Source organism: Acomys minous (genome assembly GCF_964271855.1).
Source record: "Acomys minous genome assembly, chromosome: 9".
NCBI classification, from domain to species: domain Eukaryota; kingdom Metazoa; phylum Chordata; class Mammalia; order Rodentia; family Muridae; genus Acomys; species Acomys minous.
In genome coordinates this window covers 45,462,348-45,482,878 of record NC_140490.1, presented here as the reverse complement: position 1 = coordinate 45,482,878, position 20,531 = coordinate 45,462,348, and the positions used below count along the sequence as shown (strand labels likewise).

The 20,531-nt window shown below is 41.3% G+C and overlaps 1 protein-coding gene across 1 annotated transcript in view; it reads right to left on the bottom strand.

The window, feature by feature from the left end:
* Positions 1 to 20,531, bottom strand: part of FAM120A (family with sequence similarity 120 member A) — a 92,642-nt gene that overhangs the window by 61,126 nt on the left and 10,985 nt on the right. Inside the window, exons 2-3 of the mRNA XM_084795072.1 lie at positions 11,058 to 11,304; positions 6,440 to 6,522 (exon numbers count right to left, since the gene is read on the bottom strand). Of these exons, the coding sequence (XP_084651198.1) occupies positions 6,440 to 6,522; positions 11,058 to 11,304 (330 nt within the window). The remainder of the gene's footprint in view (positions 1 to 6,439; positions 6,523 to 11,057; positions 11,305 to 20,531) is intronic.

The window sequence follows — 20,531 nt, the reverse complement described above, 5'->3', positions numbered from 1 at the left end:
AATGGGAAGGAGGAGGCCAGAGTCGCTCACCGTTTCAAAAATTAAAAAATAAAAATCCAAAGCATTTACAAATCTTTATCTGACAGAAAACTTGCATCTGAGTATATTAAAATATATTTTAGCTTAATGAAGATAAACAACTGATTTTAAAAATTAGGTACATTAGAGTAGACCTTCACCCAAGGGAGGCAGAAAAATGGCCAATGGCCACAGGAAAAGATGTGCAACATCATTTGTCATTAAGAGAAAGGCAACAAAGACCTCACTAACCACTGGAGTGATTGATACAAGAACAGACAGTAAGAACTGCTGCTAAGGACATACAGAAATCCAAACCCCCTCATGCTGCCAGGGAAACAAAAGCTGCACAGCACTGCACAGCATGAAATGGTGTGATGAGCTCCCAAAACACTACGCACAGAATTAGTACACGGCCTGGACAGTAAAGAGAAATGAAGGATGTAGTTTTTTTTTTTAATGTTCCATGCATTCATAGAATTTATAATCACCAGAAAGCATAAACAACCTAAAAGCCCATAGATTGCCAAGCAAACAGAATGTAGCATAATAGTACAATGTGGTATCATCCAGCCCAGGAAGGAATGTGGTGCTGAGACAAGCCACAGTATCATCAAACCCTAGAAGCATTAAAACAAGTAAAAGAAGCCAAACACAAAGACTGTATGGTGTCTGATTCTATTCATAGTGAAGAACAGGGCTTATTATCAAGGAACTGGGCTGTATTTATAAGTACATAATTTCTTTTGGAGTTAACAAAAATATTCTATGATGGTTACATAGCTCTGAATGTTAAAACCATTAAGCTGTAGGAGGTCCTGGATTTGATTGTACGTGAGTTATATGTGTTAATGCAACAGTTACTGACAGGAAGACTACTACAACTGTAGAAGTGGATATGGGAACCAGCTGTTCCTGTGCCTGAGCCTGAGCAAGTAAGAAAGTGGGGAGAATCCTATATAAAAAGCAATATTAAACACCGCCATGGGAAAAGGCTAGTTCCAAAAGGCCAAAAGAGAAACCAACTTGGACAAAGTCTAAGCCAGGGACAAAGCCAGGCTGGCACACCCTCCACTTCCAACCTAAGAAGAGTCTTGAAAACCCTTGTCTACCCTAAATCTACACACCCACACCATGTTAAGAATGTTCTGGATAGAAGCACTCTATACTGACTATCATCCTGGACCTCTGGTCTCATCTGAAAGAATGATATTCTCTAGGGAACAGAACCGCCCTGGAACCTCCAGTGAACTGATATAGTATGACAACAGCGCTGGCCATCTGTTCAGGGGACAGAGATTAGAAAGCAGCACTGAATGTCACTTCACCCCAGCCCTGCCCTGAGTTTAAGAGTAAGGTAAGTGCTAAGCAGGAAACAATGGAGTCCACTTGGTTTGGAATAGAGGCAAGGCTATGGACGCAACCAGACAGGACATGAGTTACTGCCATTATGCTGTCATTTAAAATCAAACTAGAACATTGCAAGGTAAGCACAGAAGGTACAAACACTTTGCACCCTTCCTCCTGGTTCTCTCCACGGTTCTCAGAAATACCTGCCACACTGCAGTCTCCAATTCTATCACAGGTCCACTAAGACTGGGCAGTGGCCTCACAGGGCCCCTACCTACTCCACGGAAGAACAGCAAAGCCTCTTTCTTCCCATCACTATGACAGGATGTCCATCCTCACCTAGGCAGCCACTCCTGAAGCCCAATAGACTGCAGCACATTCCTTACAGCTGCATACGTCCCACCTTCCATTTCAAGAAACGGAAAGCCTTTGCGTTGTCCTGTACTTAAAAGTGTTCCACTTAACAACTCAATAGATTAAGTTAAAAAAAATGAACAAAGAATAAATTTCATACTAAATCTAGGCTCTTAGGGTTCATATTAACCACTGAGAACATGCATGTAGCCAGCCGTGGTAGCTGATGCCTGTAATCCCAGTACTTGGGAGGCAGAGATGGGAAGATTCTACTGAGTTCTAGGCCAGCCAGAGCAATACAGCAAGACCTTCCCTCAAAATAAACACCACAAAATGCCTACCACTCAGTGCTAAACAGCAGCAGATACAATTACTTCTGGAAGACTAAACACAAACATGTTTAAAGCAATTCTCTTTTATAGCAGGATTAATTCCCATATTAAACATTTCTCTACCATTTGGAGTCTGGAGAATAAAAATGGAAAAAAAAAATAGGAAAACTAAAAATCAACTAATAAGAGCAGAATGTCTAGGCAAACCACCTCATGTTACTGCCTCCATTTTTTTCTCCTGTAGTCAGGCTATGTTTTGATTTTTTAAAGGATAAGAAGGAACCTTACCTTTCAGTCCCTACAATTGTTTTCTCCAGAATCCAGGAAATGTTCACATTTCAGGCACTGTTTCTTTGCTCTTACTGAGCTACAGACTGACTTAATGTAAAGGATGCATGCACTATCTTCAGTTCGACACTAACATACAAGCAGGAATTCCTTTCCTAGAATATGAATGGAAACTAAGCTGTCCCCTTATGCTAGGACAAAAAGAACAAAACACGTAAATGAAGTCCACTTTTTTTTCTGTTTGTCAAATTTATACCCAACCTAATTTTAGAGAACATTCCAGAGCACTAAGGCCACTGGACCACCAGCATAGCTCCAGTGCTCACTAACACACAGCACCCACAAAGCACCAGAATTTGCAGCTCCTCCTGATGGAGGCTGGCTCCAAACAATGCCATTGGCCTGTTGGGCTCCTGCTGCCACCGTTCCAAGGACAAGACCCAACATGCAGACACTAACACTGGTGACATCAGACAGTGAACATCATTAGCACCCATCTTCACAGAGATCTAGCCAGCCAGGGCAACATAGCAGCACAAACACATACACACCCCAACGGGGGGAAGGGATAGTAAATCGTTCCAGAAACTCAAAATTCATAAAAACCAACAAGAAGAAATTAAAGCAAGTAATGTTGATAAGACTTTTTAAAAATAAAAACAAAATGGCCACCAAAAATTTTAAATTTTTATAATTGGTAAGGAAACAAAAATCATAGAATAATATAAACCCACAAAGCACACCTGGAAAAGTCACTTCTAGTGTGTGCCTGTGGTGAGGGCCCTGTGTGCCAGGCATTGGTTGTAGGGTCAACCACTCTGCAGAACACTTTCGGGGCTGGTGGGAGGCTAGTCACTAATCTTAAACCCAGGCAAAGTGGCTAACAATGCCCAGGGCACAGGGAAGCAGGGTCAGGGGCCCACAGAAGCAATGGTAGTTCACAGGTCTGAGGCTAATTCAGCTTCCCCAGCATCTAGCTGCCAAAGCCTTCCATGACACTTAAAACATTCTTAGCCAGGAGTAGTGGTGCATGCCTCTAATCCCAGCACTGGGGAGGCAGAAGCAGGAGGATTGCTGTGAGTTCGAGGTTAGCCTGGTCGACAAAAGCAAGTCTAGGACAGCCAAGGCTACACAGAGAAACCCTGTCTCAAAAAAGAAAAAAGAAAAAAAGAAAACACTCTTGCCAAGCATGGTTGTGCCCACGAGCAACCACACCTGGCTCGTGATTCTTTATAAGCTATTAAGAGATGATACTTTCTCTTTTTAGCATAGTATGCTGGATTCTTTTCAAGATTTCTAGTCTGTATCCTCAAGTGTGAGCCTTCACCTATTCCAACCTTTTATCATACCACATTTGCCGTGTTTGCTAGAGTCAAATTTATTACTTTATTGTTCACAGAGAGTTGGTCTTACATGAATCTACTGTCTAACAATTCAAAGCAACTCAAGACCTAGCACGTGAGAACAAGACAAAGGAGAAAAGGGGTTTCAAGTAGCAAAGAACAAAAGGAAACAAGGAGCAAAGGAATTCTACTTGACCCCTGCAGAAACAGTAAGGTTAAGTGCAAATTAAATATAGAGAGGAAAGCTTCAATTTGAAACTAAATACCAATTTTAAAACCAGTTAAAATTTTGTAAGTATTATGAAGATAAGCAACAAGAATCCAAATTTTCAAAAGATAGAATTAATCTTATAGCTGAAAAACGAAAAAGAGTGAAACAGTAGCTGGGATACATATCAGTAATGTTCAGGGAAAAAAATCATCCCGTTCGGATCTCCCACCCATGTAAAGATGGTTAAGATGGTACTCCACACAGAAATACCTACAAAGAAATCGAAACATTGGCTAGAGAGATGCTTCAGTATTTAGGAGCACTGGCTGAATGACTGGACAACTTGACTGTGGCACCAGGTAAAATGCTGGCTGTCAAGCCTAACAACCTAAGTTCAGTCTCTAGATTCCTACATTATGGAAGGAAAAAAATGCAACTTCTGCAGGCTGTTCTTTGACTCCTAAAAGAGATGAGTGTGTATGAATGTCCATGCACACACACACATACATAAATAATAAATGTGAGAACATTTCATTAAATATTGTATTTAATGTTCATACACACATATTTAGATCGAAGTCATTTCTCATTCCTTCCCCTCCAATTCTTTGTCTAACCTCCCTCAATTCCCTATTTAGGAACTGCTGTGAGTTTTGTTACTGGTTAACAGTAACACACTGAGAGGATATCCTCAGCAGTAGGTACAGTGAAGCAGAAAGAAATATGCACAGGTGAAGTGCTGTGACACCTGCAACTTATTTCCAAATAGTCTGACTAAAAACAAGACACAGAGAGAGAGAGAGAGAGAGAGAGAGAGAGAGAGAGAGAGAGATAAATAAATAAATAAATAAATAAATAAATAAATAAATAAAAAGACACAGACGTATCTATATAGCTTATGGCAAAATGTCAACTAGTCAACTGAACCAAGATGGTGGCTATTTGGACAGACCTCTTTCTGTCCGTTCATTATTACATAAACACACTAAGCTGGTTCCTACAAATTTCTCTTGATAGCTAGGTTGATGGAGCGCAAGACACAGGCAAAAGCTGAACATGTGACTATATCTGCATATAGCATGAGGTCTCAGGAGTCCCACTCAAATCCCTTAAATTTGAATTTAAGGCTTAAAACAAAACAAAACTCCAAGAAAGCAAGTGTCCATGAAATGTCTCCACTTATAAGGACCCGGTGCTTAACAGGCCAAGTGTAACAGGTGCAGCAAGCAGAGCCCAGCTGCTGGAGACCGCACCTTCCCAGCCTATCATCAAGCGCTCAGAGTCAAGATATCAATCAGGTCCTGTCTTTCCCCTCTCTGAAAAACATGGTTTCTCTGTGTAGCCTTGGCTGTCCTGCACTCACTTTATGGGCCTCAAACTCACAGCAATCCACCTGCCTCTGCCTCCCTTAGTGCTGGGATTACAGGCGTGCGCCACCATGCTGGGCTGTCACTTCATTCTTAAGAATACTCAGGAGACATTTCATCACCAACAGCAAAAAGAAAGCTTTTCTCTGTAGAGCACAAAAAGCAAAAGGAAAACATGTAATTTCTAAAAGGAAAGGGAAATTAACTTTCGAGAAAAGTTGAAGACTGTCTTAGCCAGGAACATTACAGAGAAAGGAAAACATTTTGAAGCACACAGGTGAGAGAGGAAAAAGAGGTGCCAAACAGCAAGGAACAAAAATAATATTCTACATGAGAGATTTCCTTTAAGAAATCAATACTGTGCAAAGAAAGAAAAACTTGTATTTGAAACTGAACATCAATCACAACTGTTCACTGCAAGAGCGTCACTGTGACGGAACTCAGATTTTACAGCCCGCCTCTAGAAACCACCCACATCTCTTGACCATAAGGAAGCTAGTCCCAGAGCTTGAAGTGATACGGTGTCCAAGTCCCATCTCTGCACTTCCTAAACCACTTAACAAGTGATAACAGCAGTCACAGTAGTCACTGGCAGGTGCCAACCAGAGTGTCCTTATGGCCCTTGGCAATCTCACTCAAACAGATAATCTCACTTCAGAACGCCCTGGTGAAACGTCTCTTTTCTCGTGTTCACTACCATGACAAACGGAGAAATCAAAAGGGAACCGGGTAGAAAAACATTGTGTTAATAAGCCAGTGCAAATAAACCACTCTCCCATTATTCAAGAAACATTTCAATAGACTATTTTATAATCATAGAAAAGTGAAAAGTTATGAAATTCTCAGGCTGTTAAAACATGTTCATCTAGCTGACAGGTGACATTACCTATTGAAAAAATTAGTATCTTAAGCAAAAATGTTAATCTATGAAAACTGAAGTTCAGAAAGACTCTTCCTGTCTAGCTAGGCACTAGAGTCGCTGAATCTATCACACAGGTGTTGAGAACAAGGAAGGAAGCATGGTTATGAAGACAGAGCAGATCCGAAGATGAGTCACAAACAAGACACTGCTACCCACACAGCATGTCCCCTTCTTCAGCAAAGTCCATAACACATTGTGAGAGCAACAGCAGTAACAGTGGAGTCAACGGCTGGGAAATCAAGCCACGTTTGTACCTTCAGTGAGGCGAGTGGATGTTCTGGACCAAGTAAACTCCAATGAAAGGAAGCCAGGTCCTCATCAGGTAGTATGTGATTTCCTAGAATATAAATGTGGATAATATAAAAGCCATCATGATCAGTGCCTTCAACACCACTCTACGCTAGATAACGCAAATTCAGCTTCCAACCAGAAGCCGAACATTTCTTCACACTGTACTATGAAGTGACACAAACAGCAGGCAGCCCTCACAGCTGACTCAAGCACCAAGTGAATTTGCAGTATAGTTTGGACAGCATTTGCACTAAGGACTTCACAGGGCTACACACCTAGCAACTTCCCAACATATGAAAAAGTCAGTCTAAAGATTTCAGGAAGTCACATAGGAACCAGACCTAAGTTTTCATGTGTTCCTGAAACACCTGTGGTTCAAAATTACTTGACAATTACACAGCTAGATGTGAAGTCTGCAGTTATAAAATCTTCCTTAAGAATATGAAGCGACAACCGTGTTACAGCATGAATTAGCACCCACAAGTATCATGACAGAGCACAAGACTACAGCAATCCCTGGGCTGTCTGTCTCTAGGTAGCTGCTAGTCTACAAGTAAGACCTACATTCTCGAAGGGTATGTATTCTACTCTCACGGCAGGGCCTGGGTGCCTGAAACATCTATGGGGTGTTGGTGCTCTTGCTAAAATTTAAAAGTAGCTATTTCCTAAATGACTCTGTGATGTACGCCTCATGGTTTAATCACTTCCATATTAGAACACCAGCTTCACTAACTACCTGCTGACAGACAACAGCGCAATGTGCAATCTTTCGCAGCATTGCTAAGCATACTATGCCAAACACCAAGGATGAACCCCCAGGACATGCAGACCAGCACAGTCTAGTCCAGCTGTGCACACGGCTGGGCTCTGTGCCTCTTACTGCTGTTACTGGACTGTACAGAATTTTATTGTAAAATATGAAATGTCAGAGATTATATTAAAGACTCAACTTAAGAAAATATGAAGCTGCCAGGTATGGTGGCACACACCTTTAATCCCAGCACTTAATAGGCAGAGGCAGGCAGATCTCTGTGAGTTCAAAGCCAGCTAGGTCTACAGGGAAAGTTCCGGGACAGCCAGGACTATTACATAGAAAAACCCTGTCCAGAAAAACCAAGAAAAAGAAGAAGATAATTCCAATATCAGCAATGGGCTTTATAAAAACTTAAGTCAAAAATCTAATGAGTATTCCACTCAACTTCCCTAAAATAAAATTTTAAATAGTTTCTCCTTTTATTACAGAAAAGGAAAATAGCTTTAAAGACATTAAAATTTTTACAAAGCCTAAAGTAAATAATCTTACTTATAATTTACCTATAATTTGCCTAAACCTCTTACATAGACTAGACTCTATACCTCAAATTAATTAGTTTTTTTGTTTTGTTTTATTTTTGGTTTTTTGCTTTTTAGGAGGAGGGGGGTTTCTTTTTTTAACTACTGGGAATTAAACAGAGGGCAAATATCATTCTACCACTGAGCTACTTACTTTTTTTGTCTAGTGACAGCATCTTACTAAATTGCCCAGCAGTACTTACATTTATGGTCTTCTTGCCTCATTCTCCTGGGTAACATGGATACACAGACCTAGCTAAAATATTACTATGGATTTTTTTCTTTACTTCTTTCAAAATTTTCTAAGATACGTATCTAGGAAAAGTCTGAGTTGATATTACCTCCCATTAAAGATATCAGTGTTTCTTACAGAGAAAATCAAGCGTTCGTATTTCAAATTCTAGGCAAAAAGCTTAATACTTACGTCAACATGGAATCATCTATATAATGTGCCACCTACTACCAACTTCTTAGTTAAATAGGTTCTTGATATGCTATTTAACTCTGCTGGCCTAGAGCAGGCTTGTCACCCAGCCCGGCCTCAAGTTCCCACTCTTCCTGTGTCAGTCTCCCAAATGCTGAGTACCCAGCTCAACACATACTTTTAACATCAAAACAAGTATCCTTTTACATTAGAACTTCTGAAAATATATTTCTTTTCTTTTTAAAGATTTGTTTATTTATTATTTTATGCACATCAATGTTTTGCCTGTATGTATGTCTGAGTATTTCAGTTCCCCTGGAACTGAAGTTACAGACAGGTGTGAGCTGCCATGTGGGTGCTGGGAACTAAACCCAGGTCCTCTGGAAAAGCAGCCAGTGCTCCTAACTGCTGAGCCATCTCTCCAGCCCCCTGAAAAATATATCTCATTTGTTCTAATTTTCTAAATCTCAAGACACAAAAATTCCATAAGAAACTATACATGCAACTAGATCCAAATAAACAACTTATAAAATTAATATTCTGTTATTACACAACAAAACATAAAACTGTTTTATACTATTTATAAAAATCTTTCTGGCACTAGAGACGTAGGTCAGTTGGCAAATGCTTACCTTACAAGCATGAAGACCCAAGTTGTAACCCCAAAACCCACATAAAAAGACATGTGTAATGGCACATCTTTTATAACTCCATGAGTCATGTGTGTGTGTGTGTGTGTGTGTGTGTGTGTGTGTGTCTCCCATGTGCACATATGGTTGTGAGGGTATGTGTCAGAGACAAATAGATCCTCCTTAGGGTTCACTAGCCAGCTCACCTGCTTATTGGTGAGCTCCAGGTCCCAGTGAGAGACCCTGTCTCAAAAACAACAACAACAACAAAGTACACAGCTGGGCTGTCGTGAGGAATGTCATTAGAGAATGACTGTCTTCCGTACACCCACCTTTCTGATGAGTAAGGATTTCTAAAAAGAACTCACAATCTAATTAATTTCACAGAATAGGCTAACTCTATAGAAAGTACAGTAACTTTGCTAAAGACCATGCAGCTTCCCAAAGGGCCCTAAGAATCTAAAGCAGGGAACCAAGAGGTTAAGTCAGAACTCCAAAAATATGCACTTCTAGTTGGACCTAGTTATGCCAACTCAAAAGTTAGAGCTGGACGTTAAAGGAGCTTAACACTGACACACACACGAAGACAGAGACACAGTGAGCTAACAGAGGAAAGGAACTACATTAAGCAAGTGCAGGGTAGAAAGTGTACATGTGCATGCTTCCTCTTAAGGATCTAAGTAACATAAATTAGTACACAAAACCCGCTGGGCAGCGGTGCTGCACACTTTTGATCCCAGCACTTGGAAGGCAAAGGCAGGTGGATCTCTGATTTTGAGGCCAGCCTCAAAACTTACTCAATAGAGTAAGTTCTAAGACAGCCAGGGCTACACAGAGAAACCCTGTCTCAAAAAACAAAAATAAAACAAGAACAAAACCCTACCTTTCTGGAAATATAGCAAAAAAAATTTCTTTCACAGGTTGTTTTGGTTTGGTTTAGTTTTGGTTTTCAAGACAGGGTTTCTCTCTGTGACGGCCCTGGCTGTCCTGGAGTCGCTTTGTAGACCAGGCTGGCCTCAAACTCAAGAGATCTGCCTGCCTCTGACTCCCTAGTGCTGGGATTAAAGGCGTGCACCACCATGGCGGGCTTGGTTCTCTTTGTTTTGTTTTGTTTTTATTTACTTGTAAGAGTTTGTTTTTCTTTTTCTTTTAAAGCAGTTATTTACCTATTGGATGTGATGTCACACATCTGTAACCTGTGGAACAGAGACAGGAAGACCTGAAATCCAAGCTCGACCTTGGCTACACAGTGACTAGAAGTGACCTGTTCTACATAAGACTCTAGTTCACAGCAAAACACAACAAAAAAGGTAGCTGTTCTCTTTTATAGTGGTGGCTACCCAGAAATGGGAAAGAAACCATAACAATGCTTGGCCCTGTGGCACACTTTGTGTTGAAGATTTGTTTGGATTTTTTTCCCTTTTGGAATTTTTTTGGGGGTAGGAATTGAGACAGGATTTCTCTGTGTAGCCCTGGTTGTCCTGGAACTCGCTATATAGACCAGGCTGGCCTCAAACTCAGAGATCCACCTGCCTCTGCCTCGTGAGTGCTGGGATTAAAGGTGTGTGTTGCCACTGCCACCTGGCAATTTTTTTCTTTCTAATTGTAGACTTATTTTATTGTTTAAGTGTTTTGTATGTTATAGGTATGTATGTGTACCACATACAAGTGTACCTCATGCTCACAGGTCAGAAGAGGGCACTGGACGGATCCTCTGGAACTGAAGTTATAAATGGTTGTGAGCTACCATGTAGGTGCTAGGAACCAAACCAGCGGGGGAGTGCGATCCTCTGCAAGAATAGTAAATGCTCTTAGCCCCTGAACCATTGCTCTAATCCAAGATTTATTCTATTTTTAACTGTGTGTGTGTGTGTGTGTGTGTGTGTGTGTGTGTGTGTGTGTCTGTTTCTGTTTCTACATGGAAATATGTACATGTGTAAAGGTATTTTCTCCAGACCTTTGAGTTTATCATAGAGTAGGTTTTCCAACCTGGATAGAACAACCATGCTAGAAACTAGAAACAAGAACAATACATTACCAGGGGAAAAAACAAATCCAATAGAATGCAATTAAAGAAACCATTCTGTCATTCTGATACAACACCAAAGCAGTCAGACAGAAAAATCTTCAAAAGATACATCAGTGTGCTTACTGTACCACCCCCTTAGAAAACAGTTTTCACACTACTCCACCTACCTAACAGAGCAGCAAAAATAGGAAAACGGTTTGGGTTCAGGTCCAGTTGCTTGGCAACTTCGTGCATCAGATATTGGCTTGTGGTGAGACTCTTCCCGTTGCGGCTCAGTTTCAAGGCATGGGCACTGAAGTAGTAGGGGATGTTGCACAGTGCGTAGTCAGAGTCATAGGCCACCAGGCCATGGAAACCATTCTCTCTGCAGAAGCCAATCACTTCCTGATGGTGATCCTCAATGCTCTGTGCAACCTACACACAAAAAGGAGGAAATGTCATCAGATGCAGGCTTTAACTGCAGCAGCAGGTTCAACAGGCAGATGTACTTGGCATCATTAAAGACCTCCTGATATAAACATTATCCAAATGATCAATTAAGTGCCAATACAAGTGTGTAACACACTGCTCCGACAGGAATCTCAGAGATAAGCTGAATTCAAATCATATGTCAGTAATTTACCATCCAATCTAGACTGTAAATTAATTCTCCACTCACGACAATTCAAAAGTCACTCTCCTTGAAAACAAGCAAATTTGATAGATCCCTGTGACAATATTTTAAGAGAAAGGAAAATAGAGGGAGGTAGAGGAGATGAAGGAGTAAAATTAAGCAGAAAGAATTAAGAAAAAGAAGCCGCTCACCTCTGCTATAGATAACACAATCTCTTCAGAAGTCAGAGAGCAATGCTATTCTTCCTTTAAAGGCCTGCATTACCAATCTGTCTCCTAGGTCTATGCTCCTGAAGCATTCAATACAAGGGAACCTCAGGGTACACATGACCACCCTGAAAATAACTGTCCCTCTGCAAAGTCAGGACCACCACTTAGACTCACTATAAGATAACTGTCATGTTTGTGAAGAGAAGAGTCCAGGAATTTTCACTTTGCACCCCCATCATAAACCATGCACAGCAAACTAGCCTAAAGGCTCACGAAGGAGCAGGCAGAAAGATGGCATCTAAGAGGTAGGTCCCCTAGAGCCAGCGCAGTCCTAGACATAGAACCACAAGCAGTGAAACAGCTCTGAAATGTTAAAACCTAAGTCCAAATGGCTTTTTGAATTTTAAGAAAGATATACTTCAACTCCCAAACTACTGATTTCTCTTTTCTTAATTCTCAAGCTGCCCACTAAAATTCTAGAAGGCACAATACATGAAGATATTTCTACAATAAATGAAGATATTTTAGAGACTAGATTTACATTAAATCAGGAAACTCAGTTAAATCTTGAGACTTAGAAAAGAAATTCATGCCCTCTTTTTTTTTTTTTAAGATTGATTGATTGATTGATTGGTTTGTTTATTTATTTATTTATTTATTTATTTATTTATTTATTTATTATATACAGTGTTCTGCCTACATGTACACCTGAAGGGCAGAAGAGGGCATTGGATGACATTATAGATGGTTGTGAGCCACCATCTATGGTTGCTGGGGGTTGAACTCAGGACCTCTGGAAAAGCAGACAGTGCTCTTAACTGCTGAGTCACCTCTCCAGCTCCTAGTTCATGCCCTCTTCAACCGAAAATTTCTAAAACCACAATCTAATGTATGGATGTCATGAGTGAAATTTCAAATTAAATTAAATTCAGTATTTACTTCCAGCAGCTAATAGTCAGGTGACTATTGGATTTCAGACCCAGGACAAGCTGCTAAGGTGCCTTTTTGTTTTATTTTTTTATTTTGTTTGTTTGTTTTGAGATAGGGTTGCTCTGTCTAACAGAGCCTTAGCTGTCCAGGACTTGCTTTGTAGACCAGGATGGCCTCAAACTCACAGAGATCTGCCTGCCTCTGCCTCCCAAGTGCTGAGGTGCCTTTTTTTTTTTTCCTTTTGGTTTTTCGAGACAGGGTCTCTCTGTGTTAGCCTTGGCTGTCCTGGACTCGCTTTGTAGACCAGGCTGGCCTCGAACTCACAGATTAAAGATGTGCACCACCACCGCCCGGCTTTACAAAATGAAGTTGGCCTCCAGGTTCTCCCAGCATCCCTATCTGCTGTTCCAGGGCATGGCTAGCATGCTGTCTTCTACCCTGAACTCTCCAGGCCCTGTAGGGCCTCCTCGCCCCAGAGGTTCCTCACTATATAACACAGACTTTTTTCTCTCTCTCTTGTGTGCCCTCTCTTCTGTCTCTCCCCCTTCCTTTCATCCCCTTCCCCCTACCTTTTCTTGGAATCAGTGAACCCGCCCAAGAACTGGCCCCAATATACCTGCATTTATATATTCTATTTTCTCTTGAACTGGATCATTTCGCTGGCAGAAGCATACCTATCAGTGACCAGGAGCTAGGCTGCTGCATCTTAGTGCCGCAGGCCATCCCTGTCTCCTAAATGGTGGTCATCATTAAGCGAACCTCCTCTCTGGCTTTCACAATAAAAGTAGTTTCCAGGTCTTGCTGAAATACTAGTTGTAATGAAATCTCACCAAGAGGCAAAGCAAACTGTTAATGATAATAGTTAAAGGAAAAATAACCTTTTGAATTCTCTTCAGGAAAAAATGTAATAAAGCATTATACATTATAAGAAAAGGCAAAACTAAAATTAGTCAAGTAATTCTCTATTCCTCATAAAAAGAGAAATTTACTTCATCCTTAACTCTAGAAACAGACCAACTAAAATAGAAAAGTAGCTCAAAATTTTTTCTAAAATTAATCACATCCAGAAATGGTAATATTTGTCTAGTCCCAAGTTCTTTAATCAAATAATTTTCTTCCATAGAAAGTTTAAAGTACTGTTAAATTTAAAAATCACTGGTTGTTTTCCAGCTGTCCCTAGAGAGCCACCATTCGCCCCTTCCTAGAGGGTTCCTGGGACAGAGAGGTGGCCACTTGTTCTAGAGACCCTTGTAGCAGATGGTGTAGGAAGCCCGTGCAGCCATGTTTCTATCTGCAGGTCAGTTTATCAGCACCCTTGCTCCAGAAAACTGACATTAGTTCCACCACCAAGGTTAGGAAGGAGGATGGCTAGGCTCAACCCCTAATTACATCACTCTCTGAACCTCCCAGGCTGTGGGCTTTATAGGGCAGAGGACAGGGTCTACATTCCCAAAACACTTCTCCCAAGGAATGAATAGTTTTTCAGCCACAAACTGAAAAAAGAGGCTGCTCTGGGTAGGTTTCCAAAGACACGCCCATGCAGATAAGGCAAATTCAAAGACAGGGAATTGGCCCTGGCCTGGCAGAACTCCACCTGGGATCAGGAGCCAGAAAATGGAAGGTGAAGACTGAGAGTCAGCAGAGGGCAGGTCTAACTTATCAGCTTTCAAACAAAGCTGTGAGCATTGTAAAACTGTAGGAAATATGTTTTTAAAACTATAAAACCTGCATGTTCTTTGACCAGAAACTCTATTCCAGGAAACAGCCTAAAAATCAATCCACCAAACAAAAATCATTAGCATCATAAAAACAATCATAGTAACTTCTACAAAAGAAAACTAAACTTAACATTATGAAAAAAGTAGTCATTGCAATTTTTCATGGAAAAACTTGAGGAAAGTTTCATTAAAATTTTAAACAAATCATTTTAGGCACAATATAATGTAATTATAGCTATATAAAACTGTGTCTTTAGAAACAGGCTAGAAAGGAAAAAATCCAATAGAATATGTGTGCACAACTTGGGGGTGGGGGGTGGGGACAAAACAAACAAAGCTAAGAAAGCTTGGTTAAGGGCTGGAAGCAGGTTAGTGACTGGTTGAGGGCCTGGGCTCCATCCCAGCACCACCACAAAAGAACAAGAAAGAACAGTCCCACTAGAAAGCAGCCCACTCCCTCTCCATTGTGGACTTTGGGCAGACCCTGACATTTTACAGACAAGGCCCTCCACTCACACATCCACAGCAGCGGCTCATTCTCCCACCACAGCCACTCATTCATACACCCCAGCCACTGAGAGTGCTGTTGCTGCTGGAGAGACCACCTTGCTAATCTGCAACTAAAGAACTCTTGGGAATTCACAAGACAGGGCATTTCTCCTTCTCAGTGCTTTCCGGGTATCAGGACATAAGCCTTCTCTAATACAAGCCGTGTGTGAGCAGAATCCTTGTCTTTTGTAGAGATGGACCCATAAAATATAGGAATCTGCTCAACGTCAACCGCAGAAAGAGGAGCAGAGCGGGTTCCTCACAGAGCTGTTCTTTTTCCTTTTCGGTAGTAGTGCTGGACTAGAACCTAACACTAACCCACTTCCAGCCTTTAACCAGGACCAAATGAATGAATGAATAAGCAAGCCAAGTAACTATGAATGTTTGCAGTGGCCCAATAAGCAATTCTTCAAACTTTAAGCCATGGGTAGTTGACAAAAGACCTAGGTAAGAATATGAACAGAGTGAAAACAGCACAAACAAGAGGTCTGAGCTATAGGAAAGAGATTACTATATCAAAGTGATCATCTATCCAAAAATAAAAATGAAGACACTGGGCATGGAAGCCACACCTGTAAGCCCAGCACTTAGGAAGTGACCGCAGGAGGAGCCAGCCTGTCTCAAAATAAATAAACTGGATTAAAATTTAAATCAGGGCTTGGGGCGATGGCTCAGGTGATATACCTGCCACACATGCAAAAGAACCTGAGCTGGGATCCCCAGAATTCATGTAAAAGAACGCCTGTAACCCCAACACTGGGGAGGAAGAGCCAGGACGATCCCAGGAACCCAGGAGCCACAGCTCTAGCTTTACTGAGATCCTGTCTTAAAAACTAAGGGCGAGAGCACTGGCCTCCGCATGCACACGCATACATGAGCACATGTACATGTGCACACACATGTACATCACATATGCATGCACACCCAAATTAGTACTAAAGCTTCAGTGCTGGGGAACCAGGGTAGGGCAAACAAGAGCTACATCCTATTCTCTGGTAATCAGGACTCCATTACTTTTCCCTTCTCTTGTTTCTTCTCTTCCCAGGGTAAGCCTGGGAATAATACAATAAAATTTTTATAGCTTCACAGATTTGTTAATGTCAGTTTTCAGAAGTGAATAACAACTATTAAGCTTAAGGCTAGAGAGATGACTCGGTGGTTAAGAGTGCTTGCTCTGCCATCATGAGGACCAGAGTTCGGATCCCAGTACCCACGTAATGCTGGGCAGCGGTGGCGCACACCTTTAATCCCAGCACTCAGGAGGCAGAAACAGGCAGACCTGGAAGTTCATGGGCAGCCTGGTCTACAGAGCGAGTCCAGGACAGCCAGGGCTGTTACACAGAAAAACCCTGTCTCAAAAAAACAAACAAACAAACAAAACAAACAAACAAAAAACCCACAAGCTTCTTCAACTCCAGCTGAGGGCAAGGCCAGTGACCCACACAGGGACCAGCCTGAGCCAACAGGTGAGAGCTACAATCCTCCCACAGAGCAAGGAGAACTAGTGCTAAAATTTTACGGGGCAGCAAAGCCTCAAGAACATACTCTCTACTTAGTTTAGGGTGCTTATTTTTATTCTACTATCAACTTACCACAGAATTCTGAGCTAATGTTTTAATGTCAGTGTATTTGTTGGCGGAGGCGGGGTTGGTTTGGTTTTAACACGGGGTTTCTCTGTGTAGCCTTGGCTGTCCTGGACTTACTTTCTGGCCTTGAACTCAGAGATCCATCTGCCTCTGCCTCTGGAGTGCTGCAATAAAAGCCTATATGGTTTTAAGTATCAGATTAAAAAGAAACAAGCAAAAAGCTGGAGAGATACCTGAGAGGTTAAGACCACTCACTGTCTGCTCTTCCCGAGAACTAGTTTGGCTCCCAGCAATTTACAACTGTCTGCAACTCTCTTTCCAGCTTCTAGCTTCCATGGGCACCACACACACAAGTAGTACACAAACATATGCGCAGGCAAAATACCCACACACATTCAAAAAATTAAGGCAAATAAGTCAAAACTGATTTTACAAAGAATGATTTAAAAGTGAATACATTTTTCAAAATAAATTTAAAGTAAACTTTAAAAATTAAAACTATTTGAAAAATATATTAAAATATAGAGAGAATGAAAAATGTTTTAAAAGAAAAAGAATGATTTAAAGTTTCCAAGATTAGGTAGCAAGTACAGTAATTACTGCTAACTATGAAGCAGCCACAGGGATAGCTTGGAGACAGTACTGCTGCTCCTAAAATCTAGGGAAAGCACACTCCTATCCAGGTAGGAAAACTGCCTAATTAATATCTGTGTTCTGTCTTCGTCACATCGAAGCTAGGGTGACGGACACATTACATGTGAGCCACTCACAATCATTTCAGGTGACAAACACTTGAAACGTGGCAGGCACTCCTTTTTAAGTAAGCCAGGATATGTCAAAGAGAAACAGCACTGTGTACGGCTTTTCTCAGAATGCTTTTATGATGGCTCAGGGGATCTGAGAAGACACAATTAGCCTGGTCATATGAGGATGCAGAGGAACCTGAATTCTTCTGTTTAAAAACAAGAACAGGCTTTGACTTCTGCCTGTGGAAGTCCTGTCAACAAGTGTTAGGTGGTGAAACTCCCAGCTTCTGCTCCTACTCTAGCCCAACTCACAGACTGGGGTACAGCAGTCAATTCCAGTCCGGTGAGGTAGGTTGTTGTTTCTGACTTTAAAGGGGAGACTTCTTATTTAACTATAGCAGCATTCATTTCCATTTCTCCCTCTAGAGAAACTACAATCACAGCCAACTAAGCATATCTTATATGCCTTGTTTGTTCCATTAGAATGGAAGGCAATGGTCTTAAAAGCAATGTTTGAATTAGCCTAGAACTCCACTACAGCTAGCAATGTTTCTTTAGAAATAAAAGGAGTGGCACCAAGAGATTCACTACTTTGGCAAGCATTAGGGAACTGCAAACCACAACCACAAGTAACCACATTCAATAGGATGGTACTACTCAAAACTAATTAGAAATTTAAAGCAAGCATGTGGGGAAGACAGAACCCTTGTGTCGGATAAGAGCATGTAAGCGGTACAGCAAGTGTGGAGAATCGCACAGTTCCCCCAAAAGTGTGTATCACTCGGGTTGGGGAGTTGGATCAGCAGATAAAGCTTCTGCTTTGCAACTGCCCACCCACGCCCACATACACATGGGGTGAACATGGCAGCCCATCTATAATTCCAATGATCAGAAGATAGATAAAGATGACATTCCTGGAGCAAGCTGGCTAGCTAGACTAGTGGAACCCCTAAGCTGAGTTCAAGAGAAAGATCCCCTGAGTCTCAATAAGGAAGGTAGAGATCACTAAAGGTTGACACTTGACATCAACCTCTGGCCTCCACATGTACACACATACATGTGCTCACATAAGCAGCACACTGCACATAAATATGCAAAAAAATGGCTAAGGTAGCAAAATATAAATTATTTTTACCATATTACAACAACAACAACAACAACAGAGTATCACCCTAACTTGATAAGATATGACTGCTTTTTCTTTTTTTGTTTTGTTTTGTTTTGGAGACAGGGTTTCTACATGTAGCCTTGGCTGTCTTGGAACCTCTGTAGACCAGGCTGCCCTCAAACTCATGGAGATTCATCTGCCTCTGCCTCCCAAGTGCTGGGCTTAAAGGCATGTACCACCACCACCCAGCCAAAATATGATTTCTTACTTAATAAAAAAAAGAAATACAAGTTTTATTTGCCCTGTGGATATGACAATTAAGCATGTGTGTAATACTTTTTCCAAGCTACCAAAGGGTATGGCTTTTATTCTATTTTTCAATTTTCATCTCTTTAGCAGGTTGTTTGTTATGTTTGACTCAATGCTTATTTGGTAATAAGTTTTCTTTGTTTTTCTTCTCTTCTCCAAATAAATAAATAAATAAATAAATAACAAGGGAATAGATACCTAAAAGAAATGCAAGCTAAATTTTATATTTTTAAAACCTGATGAAGAGAGACATCCATAGTATTATCATATGAATTCTATTTAAAATAGGCTACTATAGTAACCTCCAAATGACTCAGCTAAAACTTAACAAAATTGTTTTTGTTAAAAATCATTCTAAGCTGAGCACAGTGACATATACCTAAAGTCTAAGTTATAACATAGCAACATCTTGTATCTAAATAAGTAACAAAATTTTAAATTCATCCCAAATTTTTAAATGCCAAAACTTAACTTTCAGAGTTCAGAAAAAATAATTTTAGACTGATAAAATTTCCCATAGTGCCGAGCATGGTGTTTCATGCCTTTAGTCCCAGCATTTGGGAGGCAGAGGCAAGCAGATCACTCTGAGTTTAAGGCCTGCCTGGTCTACAAAGAGAGTTCGAGGACAGCAAGGGCTATTACACAGAAAAGCCTTGTCTCAAAAAAACAAACAAACAACAAATAAATAAATAAATAAGCAAACAAGCTTCCCAGAGCACTGTTGGCAAAGGCCTAAGGTCCAGCAGCTTTCAAACACTCTGGGCAGGGTCTAGAGAGCCCCAGCCATCTCAGTGGGCCTATCACTATTTTCATGAGTGGGCTCTAGCTACAAAACGGAGACCTAAAGACCACACTGGACCTCACGAAATCAGCCCTTTGGCTGGACCCCTCCTGTTAGTTCACCATACAACAGCATGGGAAAGCCCTTCTCATATTGGGGGGCTGGGGGGGGGGTGTTGAGACACGGTTTCTCTGTGTAGCCTTGGCTGTCCTGGACTCACTTTTAAACCAGGCTGGCCTAGAATTCACAGAGATCCACCTGCTTTGGCCTGATTAGTTTAATTTTTTTTGACATTATTTTTGTTTTGTTTTGTTTTTCTAAGACAACAGCAAAATAAATAAATACCAAATGCCCTGGGCACAAATGGATGATGCTATCTCTCAATGGCAGCTCAGGCCATGCTTCCCCCAAGATGCCTAGAAACAAAGTGCCTCAAACCAGGAGCAACAAGACAGAAAGCCCCCAAACGGCAATTCACCTACATAGCCCTCTTTATGCCTTCTTAACAGAGTTGAATTAAGATGAATAAAAGGATTACTGCGAGATAAAACCTATGCACCAGGTGGCTGGGATGAGCTCAGGCCTCACCTTTGGAATTAATTCTGACTCTAGACAGGAAAAACTCTACTTCCTCCTATCACACAGCCTGGGGGGAGGCAGTGACAGCCTTGGGTGTGTCACACTGCAGGTAGTCTGTGAACAACTACAGTGAGCCAGAATTGTTTGTTCTAGGAGCTCGGTGACAAGCAAGGTCCTCGAAGTAGTTACTCTTCATAGGGGAAAAATAAGTAAAAGCAAAATTAAAGATAGGCTATACAGACACCTGAGGAATTTTTAAACATTTTAGAACTCTCTCTGTAGACCAGGCTGGCCTCAAACTCATAGAGACCGGCCTGCCTCCGCCTCCCAAGTGCTGGGAGTGTGCCACCACCGACAGGCTGGTTCCTGTATTTTTAAGAATATGTATATTATTCTTTATGTGTACACGTATGTCACGTATATGCATATGAGTGAGGACACAGGGTCTCATTAGACCCCCTAGAGCTGTACACTATGTGCTCTTAACCACTGGACCATGGCTCCAATCCCAAA